The sequence below is a fragment of the Ochotona princeps genome, chromosome 6, assembly GCF_030435755.1.
Source record: "Ochotona princeps isolate mOchPri1 chromosome 6, mOchPri1.hap1, whole genome shotgun sequence".
In the NCBI taxonomy this organism is placed as follows: domain Eukaryota; kingdom Metazoa; phylum Chordata; class Mammalia; order Lagomorpha; family Ochotonidae; genus Ochotona; species Ochotona princeps.
Window position 1 is genome coordinate 47,779,452 of NC_080837.1, and position 12,963 is coordinate 47,792,414.

The 12,963-nt window shown below is 53.9% G+C and overlaps 1 protein-coding gene and 1 non-coding gene across 2 annotated transcripts; both read left to right on the forward strand.

Annotated features, from left to right (window-relative positions):
• The first annotated feature begins 3,300 nt into the window (after positions 1 to 3,300).
• PCK2 (phosphoenolpyruvate carboxykinase 2, mitochondrial) lies at positions 3,301 to 12,963 on the forward strand. Its single transcript, XM_004584708.4, has 10 exons — positions 3,301 to 3,502; positions 5,585 to 5,830; positions 6,826 to 7,010; positions 7,102 to 7,305; positions 7,605 to 7,792; positions 8,416 to 8,578; positions 8,832 to 9,050; positions 11,235 to 11,372; positions 11,963 to 12,058; positions 12,298 to 12,963. Exons 1-10 carry the CDS (start codon positions 3,474 to 3,476, stop codon positions 12,750 to 12,752), a joined length of 1,923 nt encoding a protein of 640 aa, XP_004584765.2. The 5' UTR covers positions 3,301 to 3,473; the 3' UTR covers positions 12,753 to 12,963.
• Positions 4,971 to 5,079, forward strand: LOC118759377 (small nucleolar RNA U13). The gene has a single exon (XR_004996167.2). It is a non-coding gene; the product is annotated as a small nucleolar RNA U13 (small nucleolar RNA).

Genomic DNA, 12,963 nt, shown 5'->3' on the forward strand with positions numbered 1-12,963 from the left:
TTAGAACGCAACAGCAGCCAAGAGGGAAGCTGCTTTACAACAAGCTAGGTGTGCAGGGTTGGGCTGGGACTGAGGGAAGAGGGCATGTTGCATGCAGGTTGATGTTGCAGTGGGAAGACACAGCAAAAAGCAGCAAGCCCACTGCTGGAGGCCAGCACAGGACTCAGGAATCTGAGAATCCAGATTGTTTTCATTGCACCTGGCAGAAATCATCATGAAATTAATATCAAGGGCCAAAGTTGCAGCACAGCACATTAAGTTGCTGTCTGTGATGCAGACATTACACAGTATGAGTTGGCAATTCAAGTTCCCAAAGACCCACTTCTAATACAGCTCCCTGCTAAAGAGCCTGGGAAAGCAATGTAATATGGCCAAGTACATGGGTCCCTGTCATCCAAATGGAAGATCCAGGTGGAGCTCCAGGTCTCTAGTTTCAGGATGCAACAATTTGGAGTGAATTAATCCGCTGGAAGATTCTCATTCTTTGGGCCCTGAGTGGTAGCCTAGTGGCTAAAGTCCTAGCACTGCATGCACCAGGATCCCATATAAGTGCTGGTTTGTGTCCTGGCAGCTCCACTTCCCACCAACTCCCAGTTTGTGGCCTACGAAAGCAGTAGAGGATGGCCCAAAGCCTTGGGGCCCTGCATCCACGTGGGAGACTCAGAAGAAGTTCCTGGCTCCTAGCTTCAGCCCAGCTCAGCTCTGGCCATTGTAGTGACTTAGGGAGTGAACCAGCAGATGGAAGATTCTCTGTCTCTCCTTCTCCCTGTAAATCTGCCTTTCCAATAAAAATAAATGTTTAAAAAAGAGAGAGGGGGGCCCGGCACAGTGACCTAGTGGCTAAAGTCCTCGCCTTGAATGCACTGGGATCCCATGTGGGCGCCGGTTCTAATCCCGGCAGCTCCACTTCCCATCCAGCTCCCAGCTTGTGGCCTGGGAAAGCAGTGGAGGACAGCCCAATGCACTGGGACCCTGCACCCGCGTGGGAGACCCGGAAGAGGTTCCTGGTTCCCGGCTTCAGATTGGCGCGCACCGGCCCGTTACAGCTCACTTGGGGACTGAATCATGGGACAGAAGATCTTCCTCTCTCTCCTCCTCTCTCTATATCTCACTTACTATAAAAAGAAAATAAATCTTAAAAAGAGAGAGATTTTCTTTTTCTCTCTCTCTTCCTCTCTGTAAAACTTTTCCAAATATATAAATGAATCGTTTTTAAAACTCAACTTAAAGGTCAGACACGGTAGCCTAGTGGCTAAAGTTCTTGCCTTGCATGTGTGGGGATCCCCTATGGGTATCAGTCCATATCCTGGCTGCTCCACTTCCCTTCCAGATCCCTGCCTGTGAAAGCAGCAGAACACGCACCTAGTGCTTGGGCCCCTACACCCACACAGGAGACCCGGAAGAAGCTTTTGGCTCCTGGTTTTATTGTGCCGGATTTTGATATCCCCAGAAAATCAGTCTGAAGTCAGTGCTAAGGAATAAAGTTGATTTATTCAGATTAACGTAGGTCTCCCAGCTGAGACCATCCATCCAGGCCTGCTGAGGTCTTGGCCACACCTTCAGGTGGGCTGCACCAGCATTGCCCACCCATTTTATAATTAATTAAGAGACCACCAATGGTGAACATCTTACCTGCAGGTTCCCACCCAACAAGGAGGGGTCAAGGAAGGCTTAAAATCCCAAGACCTTTCCTCAAACCTTTGGTGTCTCTCCCTCCCCTTTCGAGGGGCACCCCACCTCCCAGCTTTTCAGAGGTGCTTTCCACTTCCCTCCCTTCCCTGCTCACCTGGTCCCTTCGCAAATAAACTTTTTTGTTTGCAACAGATTCCCGGCTTTTTGTTTCTATACTAAGCTGAGGAAAGAACCCACCGAGCATTTCTGGTAACACCAGCCACCTCCCCCCAGCCCAGTAGGGCTGGGCTGGGGAGGGGCAGCCGGAGGGAAGACAAAAAAGGAGAGAGCGAGCCAGAGAACAAGAGCCCATGGTTGAACAGCCCAGAGGTTCTTATACATTTTAGGCTACTAATTATACAGTCATGATTTAGCAGGCTTCTATTGGTGGGTTTGAAGCAAGCTACTTTCAAAAAGTACAAATCGATGAGTTATAGGGCGGTGAATCTTATCAAACACCAGGTACCTCCTTCCTGAGGAGTGGTCTGCCTACGTGACCTGCAAGGTGTCCTGCCGGGTGTGGCGTAGACTATCAGGCCTGGAGTTCACACAGTCCCCAGCCAAGCCATTAAGGCAGAAACACAAAAGGCAGAAGACATCCAGGTTCTTCAGTTTCAAACTGACCAAGCACTGGTCATTATAGCCACTTGGGGAGTGAACCAGCAGATGGAAGACCTCTTTCTCTCTCCGTATTCAAATAAAAATAAAGCTCTGCAAAATTAAAAAAAAGCTTGAGCAAGCAAAGATATTTACTGATTCCTATAATCAACCACCCTCTGTCCCCAGCAGGCTCCTAGGGGGCCAACCTGAACCAGAGAGGCCAATAGCCTACCAGCTTAGCAGTGTCAGCAGAAACAATTCCTCTCCAAGTTTACAGAGGGATCTCACTCCTCCTCCAAAGGCTGTGGTAGGAGCAGCAAATGTACAAACTGGCTGAGGGGTAAGCGTCCTCCAAGGAAGCGTGACTTGAATCCACCTCACCATACAAGAGCAAGCAGATGGTTCCCCTCCACCCCCGCCGAAGGAAAGTCAGGGGAGCAGGGGCTAAGACCATGCCACGTGTCAGGTGCTGTGGCGTTTGGGGTGATGTCCAGTGATCTCACGTTGCAGAGAAAAGACTGAAGAGCGACACCTCTTGAGAAATTTCCCCCCCGAGAGCTTCATGGAGGAAGCAGATGAGTCCCCACCATCACCACTTAACAGTACAGAAGAAAGGGGTCCTGGTAATTTGAAGAAAGGAGGGGGGCTTAACATTGGAGCCTTAGGGAACAACAATCCAGGGCTGTGAGTGACGGGTAAGGCCATACTTCTCTCCCCCCCCGCCCCGCCCCTGCCCCCCGACTCCAGGAAGCTAACACCCGCCAGGGACCCCGGGCCTCCTCCTCCCTCTTTTCCAGCTTGTTTGCCTCCCAGTGTCTCTCAATTGCTATCTCCCGGGAGAGAGCAAGAGTCCTCAAAGTTACATCACCGGCGGGACGCGAGGAGGTGGGGCTTGGCGGGGGCGGGCCTGCTTGGGGACAGTGAGGAGCCAGCGCTGTCCGCCAATGGCAGAAATGGGCTCCTGGGCTAGGATGTAGGGCGGCCCGGCGACCGCCCTGGGAGCACGTCGGCGGGCCGAGCTGGCGGGGCTTGTGGACAGGGCGGAGAGTGGGGCGCGAGGGTCCGCCCCTGTCCCGCCTGCCTCCTTTTTAGGCGCCTCCCGCCCAGCCTCAGCTCCCGCTGCTTCGCCGCTCGTCTCCCACGTCCCGTAGTCCCGGTTCCTCTCGGTTCCTTGATCACCCGCAGCCCCCCGCCCCGGTGTCATGGCCGCAGCGTACCGCCCCGGCCTGCGGTGAGTGAACCCTTCACCGCCCGAAGCCTGGGGGGCCGATCCGCACCTGCCGCTGCTGTGGCCCCCCTCGGGGTCGCCTCTACCCCTGCTTCCCATCCTTGGTGGAGACCGTTTGGGGTTTGGTGGAAGCGGGTGGAGAGACCTTGGTCAGGCACTCCTGCCTCCTTTGGCCGCGTGCGCCTTGCCCGAGGTCTGGCGACCGCGCGCGCCGGCCCCGCACGTCCCCGGGCGCTCCTCCCCCTCCGCGCCCTCTCTGTCTGCCACTTCAGAACTTCCTCTCCTGCCCGCTCGCCCTGGCTGCTGGTGCCCTCCTTTCCTTCGCAGCAGCTAGAACATGATCAGAGCCCAGTGGGTGGGGGAGTCCTCGCCCACGCCCCGGGGTGCTGTGAGGAGTCAGAGGGGGCTTTAGGACCAAGGTGCTCCAGCCCCTGGGGGCCCCTGAGCTCAGAGCTCCTTAAAGGGGGTAGAAGGTAAACATCCGACTGGGCCCCACTCCCGGACTGCTACCTGGCAGGAAGCCCAACGCTGCCAGAGGGACCTGGAGCCAGCGGGAGAAAGGGAAGCAAGTGGGGGAGGAGAGGACCAAATGGCTTTCATGTCTTGCATGGCTGACTTCTTCCCCTGCCCAGGCCAGAGGCTCTTAGTGGCGTCCGACCTAGATGCCCATCTCGTGTGCAGCCTCCTTTTGTCCCTCCCAAAGTCTCCTGTCCAGCTTTTGTCCCAGAGTCTGAACTGATCCCCAAGTCCACAGCTGGTTCAGCTTTGGAAGGGGACAGGAGGAAGGAGTGGGTGCTTTGCAAGAGATCCAGGGAGAGGGGTGGCAGTTTTCCTGGGCTGGGGGGATGCCTTTAAGAAGAATGCACAGGGACAGGCATCTGAGGCAGGAACAGACCCTGGCCCCAGCAGGGCAGGCTCCCCGCTCCCAGCCATGCCAATTCCCATCCTGCTCTGACCAGTGGAAATCACCTCAGCTTCCACGTCAGCCAGCCCTCCCCATGCTCGCCCCTCCTAGACAGAGCTTCCTGCAGACTAGTGGCCTAGCCACCCCAATCCCACCCTACCCTACCCCCAGCCATTCCCTAGGCCTGTGGCTTCTAGGCAAGTGGGGAAGGAGAGGCACCGCTCCCCTCAGTCCTGTTTATGGCAGGCAGTTTCTGGTGAGTGAGACCTTGGCCTTTTGCACCCTCTGGGTCACTGCTCCCCTGGGAACTGAAGCCTAAGCCCCAGCCAGTGACACTCATTTCCCAGTGGTCAACCATGCACACAGTAGGAACGTCTTCTGCCCTCATTGTGGGCCCAGATGGACATATGTGGTGCCTGGAACCCCAGCGTCCTGCCAGGGTCTCCATCCAGAAATCTGGGCCTGGAAGAAAACTGTCCCATCTCAGGGACTAGGTCTTGGGCTTCAGGCTTTTTCACAGTCTGACAGCATATACACCAACAGGGAAAAAAAAAAGAAGAAAAACAGATCCTTTTGTGGTTCCTAAGTGTGATGATTGGGTTTACACACGTCTGTGTGATATGTGCCTCTGTGTGAGACAACCTTGTCATGACATAAGCACATTACCCATCTGACGTGGAAAAAGAAAAACAGAGTTTCTGAGTTTACATACAGAAAATTGCAATTTGGCTGCTTGGTGTCTTTGGTCTCTGACAACTATGCTTGAGGATAGAATACGAGCGAGGAAGGATCTGCACACATGGAACTATCCCCTGGGTCATTTCTGTACACCCTGCTTCTTTCTAAACACTGAGCAGATGTGCTGAGACGCGGACATGGGCCATGCCAGTGTGAGCATCAGCAGGCCTACAGTTGCACTTCCACATGGCGAACCTGGTGCCTCGGTGCACATTCAGCCATGCCTGTCCCATGCGGACCAGGAAATGACTCCCATAAAAGCCACAAGATGCCTGTGGCCCACACTCATCCCACACACCAACCTCAACTTGCTCTTTATGGTGCCTGTACCCAGGCGTGCTTTAACTCGGCCCCAAGGGAGTCCCAGACTTCACACACAAACATACACGTCTACCTTCCCTGGCAGCAATGGGCTCATCACCTCCCTGTTTCTTGTCTTGCAGGCTCAGCTGGCATGGACTGAGCCCCTGGGGCTGGTCATCACGCCGCAGTATCCAGACCCTACGCATGCTCAGTGGAGATCTGGGCCAGCTGCCTACAAGAGTCCGAGACTTCGTGGAACGCAGTGCCCGCTTGTGCCAACCAGAGGGCATCCATATCTGTGATGGGACCGAGGCAGAGAATACTGCCATTCTGGCCCTGCTGGAACAGCAGGGCCTCGTCCGAAAACTCCCAAAGTATGATAACTGGTAAGCCTGGAACCCAGCAACCTGTGTGACAAGGCATCTGCTTCCATGGGGGCCACATTGGGTTTACTAAGAAAAAATTGAATTTACACCATCCCAATAGAATGAGCAAGAATAGCAGGCCTGAGGGGAAACAGATGCAGGAACTGGGATTGGTTGGTACAAGGATACTGCAAAAGTTCATGAAAAACGTCCATTTAAAGAGAAGTTTTATTGGGGCCAGCATTATGACCCAGCAGGTAAAGCCATCTGCAATGCCAGCATCCCATATGAGCACCAATTCGCATGCCAGCTGCTCCATTTTTCAATCTAGCTCCCTGCTAATGCACCTAGGGAAAGAAGCAGAAGATGGCTCAAGTGTTTGGGCCCCTTACATCCATGTGGTAGAAGAGGATAAAGCCCTTGGCTGCTGGCTTTGACCTGGCCCAGGGCTAGCCATTGTGGCCATCTTGGAAGTGAACCAACCCATATAGAGGATCTCTCTCTTTTTCTCCCACTCTGTAACTCTGACTTTCAAAATAAATAATTTAAAAAAAAAAGTAAGTTCATTTTGGTGCCAAAAGTTGAAATCCATGCAAATTTTTTTCCACAATGTGCATGTTCCACAAACTTTTTGAAGACTCTTTATTGTGCATGAATTGCAAAATTTTTTGTGCCAAAATAAGCTTATCTTTTAATTACACTTTCCACAAACTATTTGAAGTTCTATTGGGCATTTATAATAAATGAGGAAGCTGAGGTAAAGAAGAGCTTTGCTTTTTCTTCTCCTCCCTTCTGCCTCTTCCCCCTCTTCCCAAATCAGGGAGCTTTGGCTAAAGAGCCCAGGGCCTAGGGAAAGCATCCCTTAAATGGGACAAGGGAGAGACTGAGGTATGATTGGTTGGGGAACAAATAAGGCCAATAGACGATCTGGAGTCAGACTTGACCTTGAAGAAGCAAGTCTGGGGACAATGGAGAGTCACTGGCCACCATCTTCCTGCCAACACCTTCTCCCCCAGCTGGCTGGCCCGCACAGACCCCCAGGATGTGGCACGCGTGGAGAGCAAGACAGTGATTGTGACCCCCTCTCAGCGGGACACGGTGCCCCTACCGGCTGGTGGCGCCCGTGGACAGCTGGGCAACTGGATGTCCCCGGCCAAATTCCAGCAAGCTGTGGATGAGAGGTTTCCAGGCTGCATGCGGGGTAATCAGGGCAGGGGCCCAGGGACAGGGGTGTGGTGGGTAGGGGCCAAGTCTGGACCCCTTCACCCAGGGCACATTTTCCTCCTTTGCAGGCCGCACCATGTATGTACTTCCATTCAGCATGGGCCCCGTGGGCTCCCCACTGGCCCGCATTGGAGTACAGCTCACCGATTCGGCTTATGTGGTGGCCAGCATGAGGATTATGACACGTTTGGGGACGCCCGTGCTTCAGGCCCTGGGAGATGGCGATTTTGTCAAGTGTTTGCATTCCGTGGGTCAACCCCTGACTGGGCCAGGTGAGCCCCTGTTCTGCCCAAAGGAGCTTCCGGTGCTCAAAGGAAACCCCAAATCCCATACACCCTGGAACCCTGGAAACCTGTCTTTGTTGAATCCTGAACCCCAGGCTGCAGGGCAGCAGCCTGAGTGCAGGGTAAGGCTGCAATTCCAGAGCAACCTCCCCAAGCCCAAACGGCTCTGAGGATGTTGGGGGGGTGGTTAGCCTGCCCTTGCAGAGTGTGTCCCCTGATCCCTCTCACCCTCGACACCCCCAGTTCCTGATGTCACTGCCAGTAGCCCATGACCCCGCTGTCCCCAGGGGATCCGGTGAGCCAGTGGCCATGCAACCCAGAGAAAACCCTGATTGGCCATGTGCCTGACCAGCGGGAGATCGTCTCCTTCGGCAGCGGCTATGGTGGCAACTCCCTGCTGGGCAAGAAGTGCTTTGCCCTGCGCATCGCCTCGCGTCTGGCCCGGGATGAGGGCTGGCTGGCCGAGCACATGCTGGTGAGGGCCTGGTGAGGATCCAGGCGATGGCAGGGGCTGGGGCAGGGGTGGGGCCCAGCCAATCTGCCTCTGTCTCAGCTTCGCCTCCCCCTTGCCTGGTGTCAGGACTCTGCCCAAAGCTTTGGTCCTAGGCTGTTGGGTGGCAGGGCTTCTTCCCTGACTGGTATCCCAGACCTGGTGGCAGGGCAGTGCATGTGCTTTAATGACTGCACATTGAGATGGAAATGTACCGTGGAGCTAAAGACACCAGTCATGATGCCCACATGCAACATCAGAGTCCCTGGACTTGCCTCCCAACTCCAGCTTCTGACTTCAGCTGCGTGCTAATGCACACCCTGTTAGGCAGTGGTGATGGCTCTAGTCATTGGATTCCTGTCACTCATGCGGAAGGCCTGGATAGAATTCCTGGCTGTTGGCTTTGACCTGGCCCAGCTTTGGCCATCTGTGAGCATTTGGGGGAGTAAACAAGCAGCTGGGAACTGTCTCTGCCTTTCAAATAAATATAAACTACATACATACATACACACATACATACATACATATATAGTGGTCCTCCCTGTCCTGCCTCCTACCAACCAAGCCTGACTATTGACAACCATGTCCCCTCTATCATCCATGCACAGATCCTAGGCATCACCAGCCCTGCAGGGAAAAAGCGCTATGTGGCAGCCGCCTTCCCCAGTGCCTGCGGCAAGACGAACCTGGCCATGATGCAACCCACACTGCCAGGCTGGAAAGTGGAGTGTGTGGGGGATGACATTGCCTGGATGCGGTTCGACAGTGACGGTGAGCGGCCCCTTGGGTCAATGCCCTGGCTTCTGGCTCTGTCAGTGTTCGTGGTGAACACTGTACATGAGAACCTTATCCTCAATACCCAAGCTAGCCCATGCCTCCCAGCCAAGAACCACAGAGCCTGTTCTCAGCGGGTCTAGTTCAAGACCATGGGGTGGGGCAGAGGGTAGATCATAACCTTCTTCAGCTTCACATCTCAATTCCCCTGGTGTTGGCCTCCCTTTTATTTCATGTCTCCTCACAACAGGTCGCCTGCGGGCCATCAACCCTGAGAACGGCTTCTTTGGCGTGGCCCCTGGCACCTCTGCCACCACCAATCCCAACGCCATGGCCACTATACAGAGTAACACTCTTTTTACCAACGTGGCTGAGACCAGTGATGGAGGCGTGTACTGGGAGGGCATTGATCAGCCTCTTCCTGCTGGTATCACCGTGACCTCCTGGCTGGGCAAACCCTGGAAGCCTGGTAGGTGGGTTGGGGAAGTCATGGACAAAGCTCCCAGCAGTCACCTGAGATCTGCGGGAAACGCAGGGAGTCGGAAACCTTGGCAGTTCCCAACCTCGGGGGAGAGTTTGGTTCGTGTTGCAGCTACATCATTGGTATTAGTTTTGTGATTTGGCAAAGTTACTTGTCCTCCCTCATCTTCCTTTTGGTTGCATGGGTGCAGTTATTATACTACCTGTCTCATAAGAATATTGGAGGATTACATTGAGCAGAGACTAAATGGGTCTGCCCCAATGCCAAAAATATAGTAAATTCTCAGTAAAAAATGCAAGTTGCATTAAAAAAAAAAAAAGAAGGGAGGAAGGGAGAGAGAGGAAGGAAAAAAAAGAGGAAGAAAGAAAGAAAAAGGAAAAAAAATACTGCTTTGAGAATTGCTGTAGAAAGATTTGGGCTCAGAGCCCAATCCATAAAATTTGACCCATCAAAGAAACCAGAAGTCCTACCTCCTCCTCTGGCTAGCCCTCCTGCTGCTTGGCTCCCACTGTCCCCTGTACAATAACCATTGTCTGAAGGTCAATGTTGCTACCCTCCCCCTTGACCTGTCCTTCCGGCACACAGATCTTAGACCTTCTCCCAAACTTGGCTAGCCCAGTACTTTAACCTGGCTTCCCTACCCAGTCATTAGACTCCACCGCTGCCCTCGCCACCTGCGACCATGCACTTTGGGCCTCTGGTGTTCTGTGACCTACAGTTAGAGAGCCTGTGGAGGCAAAAAGCATGGTGGGGGAGAGCAGCCTGGTGGCGCTCAAGCCTACTGTGCAGCGTCCCAGGTTAGCCCCGGGGTTACCCTCATTGTGTAATCATCCTTCATTTTCTCTAGCACCGTTATTAAGTCCCTCTCAGTCTTTTCACCCAACTGAGAAAATCTGAACAGCTTTCCTCCTTTCCCACAAGCTCATTCCCCAACCCTTTCATCATCTCAGAATTCAGGGGTGGAGCCAGGCCACAGTGGGCCCAGCTGCAGTTCCCACAACTGTAGAACCGTGTGACAGGATCCTGCATGGGGCTGTGGAAGAGCAGAGCAGGTGGAGGCAGGGGGTGCTGGCCCTGGGGCTCCCTCACCCCCAGGTCTGATAACCTTTAATGGAGAAGGCTGGTGTCCATCCAGTCACCCCACTGTGCTGCATTACATCTGTGCCACTCACTTGGTCACTCGCTTCACTCTCCAGAGCACCCAAAGGGGTCTGGTGACAGGGCTCGTTGGTTTACATCTGCCCAGGTAATGTTGCTTTCCGAGTTCCTCAGGCCCTGTCATTGCATCCTTAGGGTCTGAGCAGCCCGGAGAAATCACCTCAGTGTCCTTAGCTTTGGAACGGATTCCTGTCTGCTTTGATAACTCAGGAGAGCTATCAGACAGATAGCTCTGACTTCCCCATATGGCTGGTGGAAAGGTGACTGTCTGAAATACTGATCTGATCATCTCAGTCTTTGCTTTAGGTGTAGGTATCTGTCTACATAATAATTCCATAGTTTCTGGGGGAAGATGATCATCTTACACACCAAACACCCAGCTTCATGCCACTGAGCCCTAGTCAACAGCAGATGCCTGGAGCTGGACATAAACATCACTGGCCTGCTAAACCCCTTTTTATCTCCTACTCTTTTTCTCACACAGCTTGACTAGCAGCACCCTTATGGATAAGTAATCTCATTTTTTTAAGATTTATTTATTTTTATTAGAAAGTAAGATATACACAGAGGAAGAGAGACAGAGAGGAAGACCCTCCATCCGATGATTCACTCCCCAAATGGCCACAATGGCCAGAGCTGAGCAAATCCAAAGCCAGGAGCCAGGAGCTTCCTCCAGATATCCCACGCGGGTGCAGGGTCCCAAGACCCTGGGCCATCCTCCACTGCAGGGAGCTGGACAGGAAGCAGGGCCGCCAGGATTAGAACCAGTGCCCAAATGGGATCCTGATGTGTGCAAGGCGAGGACTCCAGCCGCTAGGCTACCGTGCCAGGCTCGTAAGTTCATATTTTGAGGGAGACATCATGGCCCCCTTCTATCTTATCCTTACTGCACAAATTTGTTAAAAAGTATTGAGGCAGAAAGAAATTGTGCAATACTGTGTGTACATATATGTATGTGGGTATTGGGGGCGGACATGACCTTGGACGTGATGGGATTTGTTTTTCCTCTGCCAGGTGACAAAGAACCCTGTGCACACCCCAACTCCCGCTTTTGTGCCCCAGCCCGACAGTGCCCCATTATGGACCCGGCTTGGGAGGCTCCCGAGGGAGTCCCCATTGATGCCATCATCTTTGGAGGCCGCAGACCCAAAGGTAGCAACATGTGGGCCTGACTGCCTTCTTGGTAAAATATTTACCTTCGTATTAGGGTGCACCTACTTATTCACTCCCTACTTACTGATTTTTTTTTTGAGAGACAGAGAAGGAGAGACCTCTAGCCACTGGTTCACTCAGATGCTTGCAAAAACCAGGACTTAAGTCCAAACCAAAGCCAAAGCCAGAAACCTAGTCCAAGTTTCCCACGTGGGTGGCAGAGACCCAAGCGCTTGAGCCGTCCCCTGCTGCCTCCCCTGGAGGTGTTGAGAGGGGGTGGGACACGTTAGACTCAAAACCCACATGGGATGCAGGTAGCCAAGTAGCAACTTGAACCTCTGTGCCAACTGCCTGCCCCCTACTCCTAATTGTACATGAAGCCCAGGGGGCCGTAGCCTGGATCCTTGGCTTGTGGCTTTCCAAAACATTCAGAGATCTCCCCTGGTGAACGCAATGTTGAAAGGAACCCTGGGGGCTGGAAGGGGTCCACCTGAGGTCCTTGGAGAAGCGGAGAGCAGTGATCAGCAGAAGGGAGGCCATGAGGGTACCAAGGAAAGAGCTGCCTGGGACCATGTTCCTTGGTGTTGTAGGGGTGCCCCTGGTATATGAGACCTTCAACTGGCGTCACGGGGTGTTCGTGGGCAGTGCCATGCGCTCGGAGTCCACCGCAGCCGCTGAGCACAAAGGTGAGACCCGCCCATTGCACCCTATCCTCCATGCCCACATCACTCTCTCTGGCCGGCTCTGAGGCATTCTCTCCCCCACCCCACCCCGCCCCATTCCTTCCCTTCCGCACACTGAGGATGTCCCAGAATCCTGAACCTTTCACAGCTTCCTTCTGCCAGCCACCATTACCCTTCCTTCCCCACCGCTTCCCTGTCGGAGGAGGATAATTCCTCACCCATCCCACTCCCCTCCACCTCAGGCAAGATCGTCATGCATGACCCGTTTGCCATGCGGCCCTTCTTCGGCTACAACTTTGGGCGCTACCTGGAACACTGGCTGAGCATGGAGGAGCGCCAGGGAGCACGGCTGCCACGCATCTTCCACGTCAACTGGTTCCGGCGCGATGAGGCCGGCCGTTTTCTGTGGCCGGGCTTTGGGGAGAACTCGCGAGTGCTGGACTGGATCTGCCGGCGATTGGAGGGGGAGGACAGTGCCCGGGAGACACCTATCGGGCTGGTGCCGAAGGATGGGGCCTTAAATCTCAGCGGCCTGGGGGCTGTAGACACCACCCAGCTGTTCTCACTCCCAAAGGACTTCTGGGAACAGGAAGTGCGTGATATCCGGAGCTACCTGATGGAACAGGTCAATGAGGACCTGCCCAAGGAAGTGCTGGCTGAGCTGCAGGCCCTGGAGGATCGTGTGCACAGAATGTGAACCAAGGTCGCTGCTTGCAGGAGAGCACACTACACCCACCTGGGAGTTGGGGGGCGGGTCACAGGGCTTGCAGGAGATACAAGCCACCTGATAGCAACTAACATCTGCGTGCCAGGAGACCAGCCCACAACCCTTCCACATGCCCCATCCCTTCATGAAATGCTCATTCCTTTTATACAAGATTTGTGCTGGAAAAAAAGAAGTGTGCTGT